Source organism: Sinocyclocheilus rhinocerous, unplaced genomic scaffold (genome assembly GCF_001515625.1).
Source record: "Sinocyclocheilus rhinocerous isolate Xijiao unplaced genomic scaffold, SAMN03320098_v1.1 scaffold174, whole genome shotgun sequence".
In the NCBI taxonomy this organism is placed as follows: Eukaryota; Metazoa; Chordata; class Actinopteri; order Cypriniformes; family Cyprinidae; genus Sinocyclocheilus; species Sinocyclocheilus rhinocerous.
The window spans coordinates 1,227,314-1,243,561 of NW_015646289.1; the positions used below are offsets into that span (position 1 = coordinate 1,227,314).

At 39.3% G+C, this 16,248-nt stretch overlaps 2 protein-coding genes across 3 annotated transcripts in view; one reads left to right on the forward strand and one right to left on the reverse strand.

Moving 5' to 3' along the window:
* Positions 1-16,248, forward strand: part of LOC107707234 (39S ribosomal protein L11, mitochondrial-like) — a 35,382-nt gene that overhangs the window by 9,481 nt on the left and 9,653 nt on the right. The window lies entirely within an intron of this gene.
* Positions 3,676-9,063, reverse strand: LOC107707233 (transmembrane protein 121-like). Of its 2 annotated transcripts, none has more exons than XM_016511197.1 (2): positions 8,271-9,063; positions 3,676-5,084 (listed from the first exon to the last, which is right to left on the reverse strand). In XM_016511197.1, the coding sequence occupies exon 2, from the start codon at positions 5,081-5,083 to the stop codon at positions 4,037-4,039; it is 1,047 nt and encodes a 348-aa protein (XP_016366683.1). In that variant the 5' UTR covers position 5,084; positions 8,271-9,063; the 3' UTR covers positions 3,676-4,036. The 2 variants fall into 2 exon arrangements, with proteins under 2 accessions (XP_016366683.1, XP_016366681.1); XM_016511195.1 differs by having other exon boundaries at positions 7,837-9,063.

Below are 16,248 nucleotides of genomic sequence, written 5' to 3' on the forward strand. Positions count from 1 at the left end.
TCACATGCTTGAGGTATTCGGCCAATCACAATGCACTGGATAGCTGGCCAATCAGAGCACACCTCACTTTTTCAGACCGATGAGCTTTGTAAAAATCGATGCGTTTCAGAAAGGCGGGGCATAGAGGAGAAACAATAATGTAGAGTATGTGGAAAATAATGTGTTTTTTGAACCTTAAACCGCATAAACACATTTCATTACACCAAATAATGTTCTTTTTAGCAGCATCATATGACCCCATTAAAGCTTTTACTTAGTGGCTAAATGGGACTACAGATTTTGTTGGTGACATTAAACCTCATCAAACCGGACAGGTAAACTCTTGTCAATTCACCTTTATTTCTGTAGTGCTTTATACAGTAGAGATGGTTTCGAAGCAGCTTTGCAGTATTAAACAGGAAACTAACAGAATCAATGATGCAAACTTCATCAAATATCACGTAATCTACTCATAAACTCAATTGTTTGCTTTTACAGCCTCACTGTGTTTATATCACGCACTTGCAAACTATTCTAACTCAATTTTTAGGGAAAATATTTTTTTAATTAAGACTTAAGGCAAAATTAATAATTCATAAATTGTATAAATTTGTGAAGATTATCATGATGAACAAAGCAGGTGAAAATTATAAACTTTTGTTGGTCACAGAGCTTATTTTCTGGAATAATCCAAAAGCCAATAGAAAAATCCTATTGGGTTTTTGTTTATGGAAAAAGGGAGATACTAATTTATGGGTTAGCCTACAAAAATACGTTTTTTTGTAAAAACGTCTGGAATCCTGAAATTAAATTGACAGAAAATAAGAGTGTCTGGCCTTTGAATATTGTTGCTTATGATGGTGGTCTTTGGAGGTAAAAAGGCTGAGAACCACTGCTCTAATGGTTAGGAAAGTAGCAAGAGCACCACAACGTGAACAATGCTATGTTACAAGCACGTCTGCTGTCGCTGCTCAACATCTTTGCTCATTTCAAGTTGTCTTCTGAAGAGTTGAATGTTCAGAAACAAACATCTAATTTCATATATTTACAGCCTCTAAAGGTTTTGTGCTTTTCTCCACCATAGGGACTATTGACACAGGCTTACCTCTGCTCTCATATGTAAAGCACATTCATAACTAACAAGCTAATTACAGCTGTAATGATGTCATTACAGTCCCTTGCCCATCATGACGATAATAAATGAGACACATTTTCTTCTGCCAGTGCAAGTCAACCTGGCCTCCTTAGTGTGCTTGCCTGCTGAAGAAAGCTGTTGTGAACTAAATATGAGGTGTAATGAGCATCAGTCAAGCAGAGCAGCACCATATGCCAGTTAAACACATGCAGTCGCGTGTGTGTGCATGTGTCTACCCCTGCTCTTGTCAGCTCTGATGAGCTCTGTTTTGCCTTTGTGCCTGTTCTGCCATCTTTGGCTCAACTTTTATGTGTATTAAACTGTAAATAAATTGCAGCCAGCAGGCCTTCAGCTTACAGCTCTGGCCCTTTAATCTTCCCGCTTTCTCCTTCCTTCGTTTTTTCTCTCGTCTGCCTAACCACCCCTGACAGGGTAAGCGCATAGAGGTAGGCTGCCTGTCGGCCGGGGGGCAAATTTAAACAAACGAGGGAAATAAAAGAGGGAGCTCCGGAGGAGATGGGGGAAACTGACAGCTTCTGTGGAGGAGAGTAATTACAGTCCAGAGAGAAATTAACTCAGCCGGATGGAGGAGAGAAACAGAGGACAGAATAAAAGAGGGGTGTATAAGACAATAGTTCAAGTGTTTTGTACATCGAGACCAGGCAGACTAACACCGTGTTTTTTCAGTGAGGTAAATTTCTGAAACATGTCCACATCGCATTTCACCCCTAAAAATCTAAAGAAAATCTATATATTTGTGAACCATTACAGGATTTTGCACTGAGACATTTTCATGTCAATAGTGGAATAATTTACCAGAAAATTATCATCATGTGTTATTGACTCACACTTTTTACTCTTATTTTCATTACTAAGTCTATATATATATATATATATATATATATATATATTGATACATAAATGATATATACATAAATTATGTTCTTTTTGAAAGTTCTGTTCATCAAACAATCCTGAAAAAATGCATCACAGTTTACACAAAAATATTAAGCATAATATTAAAACTAATTTCAACATTGATAATAATAACAAATGTTTCTGGAGCAGCAAATCAGCATATTATAATGATTCTCACAGGAATATATTACATATTAAATTAGGTGGGATGTGCTTGATTGTCCTCAAAATGCAAACAAAATGACTATTTTATTATGCAAAACACTTATTTTTATTCTTTTAATTTTGGGGTGAAATATTCACTCATTGAACATTGTGTATGTCTGACGTGCTAGTTCTGTTCTTTTCACTGATTTCTTTTCATTACTGAAAAGCAGGGGACATAACACGGAGGGTGTGCATTTTAAATGAACAGAGAGAGAGAGAGAGAGAGGTGAAAGGCTGAGAAATGGCATTCTGGTCTGGTTCATATGTCTGATATACCTCTGAAGCTAAATCAGCTTCATGTGGAACTGCATTCCGTAATTCAATTAATTTATAGCTAGGCTTATTTTTAGCATTTGTCATGCAAGTTTGTCCGCTTTTATGTTCGGTAAATATTCCATGTAAATCATGAATGAAGTGCGGTATAAGCTCTTAGCTCTTTGAAAAATGAGTCCCATTTCAATATGAGTAATAATGGTTTATCAGAGCAGGGGTGGGGGGACTGTAGAGGCTGCTGATGGAGAGTGAATAATACCCAACCCCCCTACCATAATCTGCACCAGGATTCATTCTCTATCACCACATCAGAAAGTGCGTGTCTCTCTAACATCATACTCTGGTACATACAGATCTGTCATTGGTAACCACAATGGAGAAGACACTTCATGCTGTGGTAACTATGATATGTTTAAAGTTGGAGATTAATGAGCCATCACTGTCCATTCTGTGTAGATGCCTGAAGCTGCCCATACAGGGGTCTAAAAGTCTGATACAACATTGAGAAACTGGGATTCAAACTATAATTTAAATCTAAATAATAAACAAAGTTTCAGGATTTTGAAAAATTGGTGACATGTGAAATCTTTGTACAGATGGATAGATACATTTGCTTCCTATTATCCAAAAGATGGTTTTACACAAACTTCTAATCTTGAGTTTATGCAGCTCAAGTGCTGATGTCATTAAAACCAAAGAGGGATAGTACAAATACGTAAAGATTAATGTAATTTCTAAAGTCAGTTGTGGCCTGGAATTTCTGTGCTGATAATATATTTAGTAATGAACTTGTTGAAGTATAAAAGTGCAAAATAGAAGCATTTTTCACTTGTAGTCTCAGGCTTTTGGACCTCACTGTATGTAATTGTGGGTAAAGTTTTACTGTTGAAAGTGATTGACGGATACTTTCGTTACTGTCTTTGCTCAACCATGAAATGCCCATTTGGTTGATGGAGGAATGGATTAATTTGTTTGTGAGGACTAACCATAAAAATTGTGATTTTTAAATGAAGTTCCATCCCATATCATTTTTGAAATGTTGTCATTAGGTTTGACAGATCTGTGAACAGATTTACTTCAGAGCTGCTTCTGTCTCACATCTCAGACCAACATATTATGGGTCTGGCTGAGACCTGGTAACAATGGTGGAGGCAGGTGTCTATGAGACATTTTTATTACAGAGTGGAATATTAATAGTGGTCATGCTTCACAGTACATGGTTTAATTAAAGTCCTTGATGAACACCAAAACGAACAAGAGTAACAATATTAATTGTTGCTCTTTTAAGAAGGCACTTAATTAAAACAGCTCCCCCCTCTGCCTTATTATAATTTTTGTCTGGGAGCTTCACACCACAGCAGGCTGCTCGTGTTTGGCTTTACAAATCATCAGCTGTACAAACTACAAAGTGTGCTAATATGATGAGTTATCTCTGCTAATCTTGCCAAAAGCACAGAGACTCCAGGGATAGTTACGAGCCTACAAATTCCAGTTGTTGGCAGTTTCAGGGCTCTGTCATGACCTCTAGAGCTCGTGGGAAATGTAAGCCGGTCCCAGTGAGGTCTCAGTGGGGTCTAGGCTGACGTGAGAGAGCGAGTGGCTGTGTCCGTGAGTGCGTGAGAGCGTGTGGTAGCGCGTAGAGGACGACTCTGGAGATGTGCACTCTTGCTCCTGCTCCGTGGCTTGCTCCGATGCCGCCCCTCGAGTCTGATTTCCAGTTCCTGGGGCGGCTCCTGCGCCCTGCATCCCTCCGCTGCCCTTTCTGTGTCTCTCCCAGGCGGAGCTCAACTTTACCGCAAGAGCCAGCAGGTTTTTCCCCAGGAACACCGTGGACACCCGTGGGTCCCTGTACCACAGCATCCCGACCCCTCTGGGCACGAGCGTGAACAGGTTAATGGTCACCAGGCTGAGCCACGGATAGATGGCCTCCTTCCGAGCCGCCTGGAGCCCAGGCAGCGCAGTGGCACCCAGCTCCGTGAGCGACACGCATGGCAGCAACAGCAACAGCACGTAACAGTAAAAGAAAACTATACCCTCCACCCAAAGAGGAACCCCCACGCTTCCCTGCACCTCCCACAGCCCGGCTTGCAGATCCAACACATCAAGCAAGTCAACCACCACCCACAAAAGCCGGCTGCGCACCTCCTGCTTCCTTCGAAGTGGAGTCATGTAGTCGGCTCCTGTCAGGATGAGAAACAGCGAGGGCAGGCACACCGAAAGTAAAAGAGTAAGAGTCTTGCGGGCGAGAGGATCCGGGGGTCGTCTCTCCTGTCTGTAGTTCTGACACACAAAGAAAAGCTTCAGCTGCAGCAGCGAGAGGAAAAGAAACCAGAGAGCGTTGGCAAAGCCCCGGCGGGGAGAGTGAGCCTCCGAAACCACACCGGCGGAAATGAAGCGCAGTGCCAGCAGGAAACACAGGTCACCCAGCGCGACAGCGACACATGGCCATACTGCAGGACGGGCTCCGCCTCGAGGTCCCAGCATGCTCTGCTCCAGCAGGTAGAGGTCGACCACGGCCATCGTGCTCACTGTCACCAGAGTAGACACGCACACCTGGGGCGAGGGCAACATGCTTGAGGAAGAAGGAGAAACAAGGACATAGTCAGACTCTGATGACTCATTAAGAAAAGAGACGAGTATGGTTGTAGAGGTTATATCCTGATAAGGACATGGCCTGCATGATTATGTGCTATTACTACGCTGGAATGTACAGAGAAAAGTGCAATTTCAGAGTAAATTGGCCATATATCTTCAAAGCCTTGAAAGTGCATGTACAAATTACTATTTATGGCCTTCTAGTCCATTTTTATGGACTGAGCAAATTGAATGATTTTCTGCAACGTGCAGGTCAACAACAGACTATTCATGCTTTCCCTTGAAGCAGCTTCATTGTTTGGCAATGTTTAAATGGGAGAGGTTTTCTTTTTCTGCCTTAATATCAAAAGTAGTTGCTGAATGTCGGTACCGAAGGTCTTGACAAATGTAGTTTGCAATCCTGTTTGTGGCAGTACTGAGTATAAGCATTTGCTTGTTTTAGACAGGGTGTTAGGGTGGTCAGGGTCTTTTTTTCATCACTTCATAAACAAGCATATCTGTTCTGCTTCCAGTCTAATTTATTTTTCCCAGTTGATGCCTCAGATATAATAGAACATGCCAGAATTCTCTTTCTGTCTTTGTGTCTTTCTAAATATGATTTTTCAACCCATGAAAATTGTAATTCCTTCATCTTTTCAAATGTCCCAGGTTTTCTGCATAGTATATAGCACTTATGTCAACCCGTGTTCCCTTATTAATTAATTATATTGAAGGGAACCCAGACACACTTTCAAAGCCTCCTTTCCTCATGGCTTGCCTTCCGTGCTGGTTTTCTGTCACACATTGCGGTATTTAATTGTCTTTGGTTTCTGTATGAAGCATGACTTGATCAAGTCTAATTCACTGGCTCCTTTTACAAAATGAAGCTTCTGAGTGCATTGGGCCACCTGCAAAATGGCGACGCTCAAACTTAATACTGTCCGAGAGGTGTTGTAATAACACTGCATACTGATGTTGATTTTATTCATGTTTCCTCAGGCCATATTTCAGAAACGGACAGTGTAAAACTGTGGTATTGATTAATGTAGAGAAATGATTGTGGGCTTTATGGTGAAATCGAATGCAGGCCTTCTCAGCCGGATGAACTCAATGGCTGGTGCACTATAGCCGTCTGACCATTTGTGTCTGATGTAAATGTCAACACCTCAGATTGATGGCTTTTTAAATATAAAAATCATTACTGTTGTGGATATACAGGTGTCAACAGGGTTTAAGATACAGGTTTGCTACATTTTATTTTATTGGATTTTTCAGCTTAGATGTTACAACTACACAAAATGAATCATTCATCCAAAAATGGATGATATGAGGGAGAGTAAATTATGACAGAATTGTCATTTTTGACAATTAGGTGAGGATACATAGGCAGAAAGTGTTAAATGGTGAGGTGAAATGGAAATTGAATGGGGTGAGAGAGGGACGGCGAGAGCATGATGGTGATTCATTCCCTTGGCTTTTTACAGACCTAATAAAGTGTTACAGTATGATGGTAATAGTTCATAAATAAGCTGAGGGAAATGAAGGATAGAGTGATGAGTATAACACAAAAAGCACAGGCGATGTGCTTTGGGAAAAAGGAGATGTTATGTTAGAGAATTGTTGATGAGAATGGAAATGGAAATATATTCATAGCTTGGGAACTGTAGAAATTAAACGCATTAATAGGAAGTGTGGAGGAAATGAAGGGAGTATGTTGGTAAATGACCTAGAATGATTAATCTTCTGTGAGCTCTGTGGAATGAAAAGGGAGTGTGCGTCACTAATATCTGATTTTTTTTGACTGTAGACTTTATTTTTGTCTCTTGTTACTGATTTTTTGCATTGGAATTCAATTGAATCCAATAGTCTCAGACTATGAGTGTTGAACTCGGGCCACATGATCCTGAAGAAAAATGCTTCTGCAAAGGACACATATTTATTTTTCAATCAGAAAAATGATAGAAGTTGTTTTAAAACAAAAAAGAATTGAAACCCAGAAGGCTTGCCTGTAGGTGCAGAGCTTATCTTTTGACTCCACTGTCAGCCCATAATTCATCAGGTTATCAAGTCACTTGGAAGATACTGTGTTGTTTTCTGCAGGCACATTCATAATAACTAGACATCAGCACTGACAGTCAGTGCATCCTTAAGCATAAGTGATGGCTTAAGGCTGCTGGTTACAGTGCATAATTTATGCAATTTTGCTGTACAAAATTCTTTGATCTGCACTTGTATTTAGTAAGTCACCGAAAGATGTGCCTTGAATAGTCTTTTGATGTACAGGCACTAATGCATCTTATTATCTAACGATCATTTTATTGTGTCTAAAAGCAGAATTAAATCAAAATTCTCCATATCAGACACTTAAACATAATAACTAACCTATATTGGCTATTTAAGTCTCAGTAGTTTTAAAGGGATATAGTTTAGTTTTAAAATAAGTCATTTTGAAGAATATTGGTAACCAAACCGTTAAAAAAAGAGACATGAAAAGAAAAGTCATACAGGTTTGGAATGACATGAGGGTGAATAAATGATGACAGAATTTTGAACTATGCCTGCAGTGTTTTATTTAGAGGATAAGAAGTAATGTAATGAAGTAGCCTAATGTATGACAATGTGAAAAGAAATGTAAAAGCTTCTCCTAATTAACACTCTAAAGTGACGGTCATTATTACTGGGTTAAATATAGCGTGATAAATATTGTAAATGTTTAATTGCTGTGTGCAAGTGCCCATAATCACGTCTACCTCTCATTCTTGGAGATACTCTCTGCTGGACTCATGCCACATGCCCTCATTTACGAGTAAACGGCTGAAAATGTCCGTCGGTAATGTGCCATTGAACCATTCCCACACAGAGAAGATCATCTGTACAGTGAGAGCGTCAGTGTTCGCGAATAAATGGCATCATCTGTCTTGATGCTTGTAAGTGTCGTGCTGCTGCCACTGCAGGACATGTGTGATCAGACCTGTACCACTTCAATATATCACCATATTGCGACAGGTGTCAATGCATTAGGATCTGCCCATCCGAATTGGCAGGTGTCAATATCGCCAACGAGCTTGTCAGCAGTGAAACATTTGAACTTTCAGACTTGAAGGCTGCATGAATAATTGAATATCAAGTTGCAAGAGCTGAACTTCATGTAAACAGGATTAGATGAAGTAGAGAGTGTATTTACCCCACAGCATGAAGACTTCACACAGCAGTCTCAATCTAGTGACCAGCGCAAACCTACAGGCATCAAGACGATATTATCTGAATCCAGTGTCCAAAATCGCGCCAGTAGACTAATAACACTGTACGGCTGCTCAGCATAACTAAACGTGGAAAATAATCCAAAGAAGACAGCCACACCGAGCTCAAAGACTACATTGTCCATAATATAAACCCTGGCGTGCAGTTTATTCGGGCGAATTAGTGATGAGGAAAGCAGCCTTTCTGTCTCCTGACTTTCTTTGTCGCAAAATCCTTATATAACCGGCATGGGGTTTATTCTATTCTCTCGACTCGAGCTCCAGCAGGATCCTTCGCGGTCCATCCAGACTCTCAGGCGGCTGCGATGGAGCTTTTTTGTGGGCTGAGCAGTAGAAGTCCCTCAGAAGTGCGCTAGAAACGTCTTATCCGCTAAATCAGTAACAGAAGCCGCTTTTCTCCGAGTGTCTCGATGTCTTCTTCTTACTTCACTAACGAAAAGGCGCGAAAGAACGCGCCGCGAGACAGTTTATGATTGCAGTGTGTCATTTGTAGGCAGCTGACGTGCACTTGTACCCCTCCCTCCGCTCGCTCTCTAACTCTACCGCTTAGCTGCTTCTCTCTAAGCCTCTCGGATTTCACTTCAGATAGCAGGCGGGGATATTTGAATGGCCTCGTGCATATTACATGGGAGTCACCATCCGGAAGGGTCCGCGCTACTAATTACTGCTGCTAGTGCAATCATTGCTATGATAATTACATTGTTCCAGGCTGGAGAAAACAACACCCACGATGTCCCTGCTGTTAGTGACGAATGATTGTGTGCTGAGATGAACTAGAAGGTGCTTTCAGATTGGTTATTTGTCATTTAACAAACATTTTTTTATGTAGAATAACTAATTGCATGGATGGTCCCCTGGGTTAACTGTCTGACTGAAGATGGGTGACTGCATTGCATAGATTACTAATGCAGTCTTTGTATTATAAGGTGCACTCAGTATTTTTTTTTTATTGCTGTATGTACACTTTATATTTAAAGAATACATTTTTAAAAATCATGTACAGGCACATCAGCGGCCTAATAAAAGCCGATTTATTTTTTTGGAAACAGGTCACCTATAGACCTACTTCTATGCCCGTATTTCGAGGTATTGTAGGTAATACAAAAAAGATCTGCACAGTGTTATTCTCCCTTTATTTAGAAAAAGTTAAAAGTGGCAACCTTTCGGTCAAAGACCTTCGTCAGGCTCACATGTTATTAGGTATTGTAGATAGACAATTCCAATTTAGTCCCTTAAATTGAGCAATATGTTGTAGCTTACGCAACTATATCTCACATTTTGATCATGGTCAGACAATCAATGCTTATGCTTTAAGATCAAAACACATTTGTCAGTATCTTTTGTGTCTTTATGGATGCAATTAATGCTCCCAACACCACCTACGCCTAGAAACTTTGTTTTGCAACTATTGGGGCCAATTATAAAAATATTTGTGGCTGAATCATTTGGACCTGGAAGCAACAAGATTTTCTATATATCTACCAATTCCTGTGAGCCAGGCAATCATAATTCTTGAAATATCATACTCTAAACATGACATCCCAGATAAGACATTTGTTGGAAATAATGAATACTTCAGGGGGTTGAAAAAATATGAAATGCTGAAGAAACAAGCAAGCTGTGAGCATAATATGGTTCAACATCAGCCCTATCTGATTTTACACGCACTGGCCCCTTTGAAAAAATACACACATCGGTCCATTTTAATTATGTAGAATAAGGAGGAAAAGTTGAGGCGGAAACTTAATATTAATGAGTCTGAGGTAGGAACTGCTCTTGCATGATCAGAGCACCAGTGTGACAGGAGATTGAGCTGAATCTCGTTATCTGTAAAATTTCTCCCACAACTGCTCTGACAGGCCAGTTTCCGTTCTCTTTGTGGCCTATGTGAAATCAAAGGTTACTTCTCTTGTATTTTTTCTTTACAATGTTCACCTCATTTATTCATGGTGAGGGGTCATCTTGGAGTTTTAATCAGCCAGATGGGAAAGAAAGGCATAGAGAAGGCAAAGTCATCTTTCTTGTCACAGTCGTCTATGCGCACCACTGGTTTCCAGACATTTTCCATTCCTTGCCTTCGATATTTTTTTCGCCTTTTTTAGCCCCACCCACTACTCCATTCTCCCTCTCCATCTCTATCGCCATCTCACTCGCTCTCTCTCTCTCCCCGTGGGGCTGAAGTGGTTGAAGGTCACTCTGATCTGGATAGCTTTCAGCACGGAGGGAGTGAGAATGGCGGAGAGTCCAGCAGTGCAGAGTCAACACTTTCGCCCCCATAAAGTTGGTAAAGACTTTTAGAAAAAAAATGCCTTTTGGAAATGTTACGGGCCTGATTGGTGCCCCAGGTGTGCACTGGCAGAAGTTCGTCCCAAGACATTCCTCACTGCATCCATCTGCTACGCATTAGAGCTCTTAGCTGACACCACACATGCTCTCCAGCCACAGCGAAACAATCTGTCTTACAGACTGGAAGATTCTCCCAATGAGCGCACGGCTTGATATACTATTTTTGATCATAAATCAATACCTTAAAGTCCTCCTTTTTTTTCCCGGAACTTAAAATATCTATAAATCTTACTATTAAAACAACCCTGGCTCAACTGATAATGATACTCGGTTAATTATCAGTCTTCCTGATTAACCAACTGCAATGTTGCAGAGCTCTGATAAGATAAGACATTCTCTGATGCGATGCAATTCTCTGAAGAGTGGGTCTGAGGAATTGGGCTCTTTACTTTAATAACATACGTTTAATGAAATCTTTTCACACTCACTGATTTCCATCAGACGTTAGACATCGGCACAGATACATACGGCTCCCTCAGAGCATTTATTGTCCCTTTTAACTTTTCAATGCCGCGGAGTCTCATGCTGTGTCTTAGACCTTCAACCTGCGTTTTAATATCCGTAAATAAATCTGTTTGTTTTGCTGTAATAAACCGATTTCAAGGCAGCACATCTCATATTCAAGGACACGGTGAGGCTGCATCCTCATCTAGAGGAGCAACATGTTATTTTTTTCTTCCGACTGAAGTAGGTATAGCTATCAATATTGACTGAAAAAAGGCACTGTAAAATTGACCCGAAAATAATGTGTCCCCGGTGGCACGTCTCGCCCTGTGGCATTCGCTTTGAACGCATTAATCATCACTGTTTGTACTTTTAAAAAAAAAGAGAGAGAGATGTGTTTTTAGATGTGTTTGAGGTTACAGGGGAATTTGGGATGATCAAAGATAAAGCCATTAGCCATTCTGACAAACTTTTATGTTAGGATTCCACAATATCTGATGCAAACATTCTGTGATCGCCCGTGGATCATTAATCCTTTTTGCCCATTTCTCTCCTGGGGTCTCCAACTGCATGTCGGGCTGGACTGGTTGGAGGGTCTGAGGCTAATCAGCTGTATGACACCCTTATAGGGAAGAATATAATAAAACGGGAATAGTTCAGCACATTAAATTAGGAGAAGTAATTAATTAGAGTGTCTCACACTGCAGAGTTTAATTAACCCCTCTTCTACACCCCCCATCTTTCAGGACTCTGGCGTGGGCAATGAATTGCCCATCCTTGGGTGCCAGGGGCAGTTAATCCTGCCTGCTGCCCTGAGGCCACGTCCCCTGTCATGCTTGTGTACACACGCCCTTTTTTGCACTTCTGTTTCACTCACCGTTACATATCAGTGCGCACGAGGAAGGAACATGCAGTGCCGTGTCCTCTAAATCCCACACAAAGAGAGCCCTCTAAAAGAAACTGTAGTTATGCTCTCCCACTTCTTTATCTCACTCTTTACTCTTTATATCCTTTTGTTTCATATTGTCTGTATCGTAGAAGGATTGTCCACTCTACAATGAAAATTCATTCATCATTCTGTCATCATCTGCTCACCCACATGTTGTTCCGAACCTGTATTACTTTCTTTACTTTCATCGAACACAAAAGGAGTTGTTCTATTAGTCGCACAGAGATATTGGATGACTACATGAGACTTAGAATATAACACTATACAGGCCGCTTTAATACAATGTCGTTATTGTTAACTAAAATGATATGAAATAGATATGAAATAGAGTTCAAATATTAGATGAAGAACTTAAAAACTTTAACAAAAATTAAGAATGTTGCTTTGGTTACTACCTATAATGAAATAAGTTGGAACTACTAAAAATGACTAAAATTAAATATAAAAAATGAAAACTAAATGGAAATATTGCATACTGCATATTACTGATATTAACTATATGGCTCCGCGTTATAATTGAAACTTGAAATATTAAAAAAATTAATAATACTGATGAAATCATACATTTTAAAAAATGACAAGCACAAAATTACTACAACATAAACCAAATTGAAATGAAAACAGAAACTATATAAATAAAAGCAATTCAAAATATTAATAAATGCTATATTAGTATATAAATAATATTAAAATAACACTGCTTTAATGAATTTTATGGTACTTTTGTATGATTTTTGTTAAGCTTGGAACCTTTAGCTGCTTTTCATTGTAATTCCATGGAAAACTTCTCTGTTTGTGTTTTGCAGATTTCACAAAAGTTACACCAGCATTAGGGAGAATGAAGCATAAATAACACAATTAAATTTTTGTTTTGGTGCACTATCCTTAAGTGCCTCGTTTTGCTCTAATTTCATTTTTTATATATAGCAATTCCCATCACTGAAGTCTTTTGTCCAGCATCTTCTGTCCTTTCTTATGTGAACTGTTAACAATTTAAATTTGCTTAATTTCTTATTCATGCATTTAATTACGCAGGTTTTCACTTAGTTGGAAGTCACACTGTCCTCTAATGCCTTCTCCTCAGAGGCTTTGCTGTAAAGTGATTGAACCACTTGAACCCACCACCGTGCTCCTTTTCCTTTTGCTTCTCTTTAATGGAATGAGCTTGCAGCCCTCACACATGCATTCTTTATTCATGCGGGTCCCCTATGTCCTCTCCATACATCAGCGCTCTGAAGCCTTTCACCCGCTTTGTCAAACGGACCTCCTGAATGTTAGTATTGATCTTCATTATTGCTCTCATAGGAGACATGACTCAAACGAAACACTGTTCTTCTCTGTCCTCACAGGAAATATGCACACGTGTGTGCAATATTATTAGACACACATATATGTGCCCCTCAATCTGTTACTTCAGCTGCCTGAAACAACTGTTAATTTCTGAGTCTGTTCTCACTCTTTTTGTCATTCATCCATGTCAGCGGCCATCTTGTTAAAAAGAATTGCTGAAGCTGAAAGCTTACGTTATAATAATGAAAGAAATGCAAAGCGGGAGAACTGATGAAAAGAATGAATAAAGGAGGAGATGTTTTGTGAATCACAAACACAATTCGAATGCAGATGCCATGCACAACATATATTAGATGAAGGGGTTTTTAGTCTGGTTATTAAATTATTCCCCCTGTTAGAGAGTTGTTTGTCTCCCAAGAACATATTTCATAACAAATTGATCTATAAGCATGATTATTTTGAAAGCATTCGTGACTGGTTATCTTCTCACACAATTCTCCCAGGATTTTTCTTCCATCAGAACCTTCACCGTGAATGGCTGCTTTATCCTAGAGGATATTGATATGATAAACACTTTTAATATTCATCTGCGTGTATTTATTTATTATGAATTTAATATTCATAATAAATAACGTGCAGTGTCCAAGGTTGGTAGCACGCGTCCCATCAAGGTGATGTACTGCAGCCATTTTGTTCTTCCCAGCCCTGCTTTTATCAAACACATTTGAGGAAAGAGGAGGTGTAATTGGACTGCTTGACTTCTGGATGATTAGATCTTGGTTTTTAGAGAGCTAGACTGGCAATTTGGCCTGTGCTCGAAAGTGAATGTATCTGCCATTAAAGGCACAACGTCTTGGTCATCCGGAGCTTATCTCGTAAAGATTGCCAGAGTAATCTTCATCTTCAAGCCTTGTCTTTTCAACCAACGACAGATTCCCATTTTTATAATAGCCACACTTATGATATTAAAAGCACTACACAAAGCGCAATTACTACGGTTTCTTCCATTGTACCTGTCTTTGTTTGGCACAGTTTGAATGTCTTGTGCGTCTGATGTCAGTACACCACCATAACCTTTCATCCTTGTTGCCTGCCTGCTTCCCCCACATCGTCAGACGGCAGCTTCCTCACAGATCTGTCCGCATCTCACCTAGTGGCTTTGCTTGAACTTTTTTCAGACCAAAAACAACAACTTTAAAGGGAGTTATAAAGCAGCGGGTGGAAAAAAGTAGAAGCGGTGTGGAATCGCAGCCCAAGGGTTTTTGAGGCTCTCCTAACAACCTAGGTTTAATATTAATCCATATTTAATTAGGAATCACCCGCCGCCTTTCTTGTTTACTTAGATCTGTTGTTCTCGCTGAAGTCAGAGCTCGGGGAGATGCTAGTGGGGTTGACATGGGATTACTATTAATAACCAAGTCAGGAGGGAGATGGGCTGCCTGCCATCCGGGGGTTTTGTTTTTGATTTCATTAGTGTTGAAAATGTTTTGATTATTATGCAACGTACTGGCTGAACAGTAATACCTCTGGATTTAAGGGGAAATCTCGCATGACAGTGTTTGCTTTAAATGATCTGAAAAGATTGCATCAGTATTTATTTAGAAGTTAGGCTCAAACATCAACGGCGCTTTGAAGGAAGTTCTTTACAAATTTACTTTGCGCCAAAAGGTGCTGTTTATCTTGGCCCGTATATCACATAAGGGATGTATCTTTGACTTTGCCAAAAAGTCTGTTATATTTTGGAGCTTATTTTGTCCAAGAACCGCCTGCTCTCAGGAAAGGTCTGACTGGCCTATTTAAAGCGACTAAGCTTGGTTAATTTTGTTTTAACATGCTGTTCAGGGAAGTTTGTTTATCTGAAATGCATAACAGTTAGTGCAAAATTTAAAATTCCATTTCAGTTAATCCCATCATTAGCTTAGTTAAAAATTCCATTTATATACATTTCTAATGATTTCTGAATGACACAAATCCCTGGTTGATGCCTCGGGGGAAAAAAAGTCATATAATTGCTCAGCAGTCTGTGATCATGTATACAGAAAAGTTAGTGAAATACACTACTGCTTTGGGGTCAGTAGGTTTTTTTTAAAAGACATTAATACTTCTTTAAACAACAAAAATGCATGAAATTGATCAAAAGTGATAGTAAAGAGTTCATAAAGTTTAAGAAAAATTTTTTTTTTTCAAATTTTTGAACTTTCTTTTCATCAGATAATCCTGAAAAAATCTATCATGTATCCACAAAAATATTAAACGATACAGTATTAAACTATTTTTCAACAATGATAATAATAAATGTTTCTTGAGCACTAAATCAGCATATTAGAATGATTTCTGAAAGATCATGTGACACTGAAGACTGGAGTAATGATGCTGAAAATTCAGCTTTGCATCACAAGAATAAATTACATTTCAAAATAGCATGTTTTAAATTGTAATAATATTTCACAGTATTACTTTTTACTGTATTTAGATCAAATAAATGTAGCCTTCGCCTGAAAGACATCTTTCAATTACATGATCACAAATGTTGGAATGATAGTGTATGTTAATATGACTTAGAAATCAGAATTTATGTCCATCTAATAGTAATTAGTACAAATTATTTCTTATAAAACGGATAGTTCCGGTCCTTGATTCTGATTGGTTGAGCCGCGTTCTAAGCTGTTGTAAATTGCTCTACAAACATACACCTTTGTTTACGCCTGTGTGTTGCTCGGCAACTACATTGTTTGGCGGAAGAATAATGTTTTTATTAACATCATTACACTTCATTTGCTCTGTTTTATTTTGTGAAACCTTACTACGTATATGGAATAATCGTTTTATAAAAGCAATAAGCCCCGTGAAGCCGTGGTTTACAGTGAATTTAT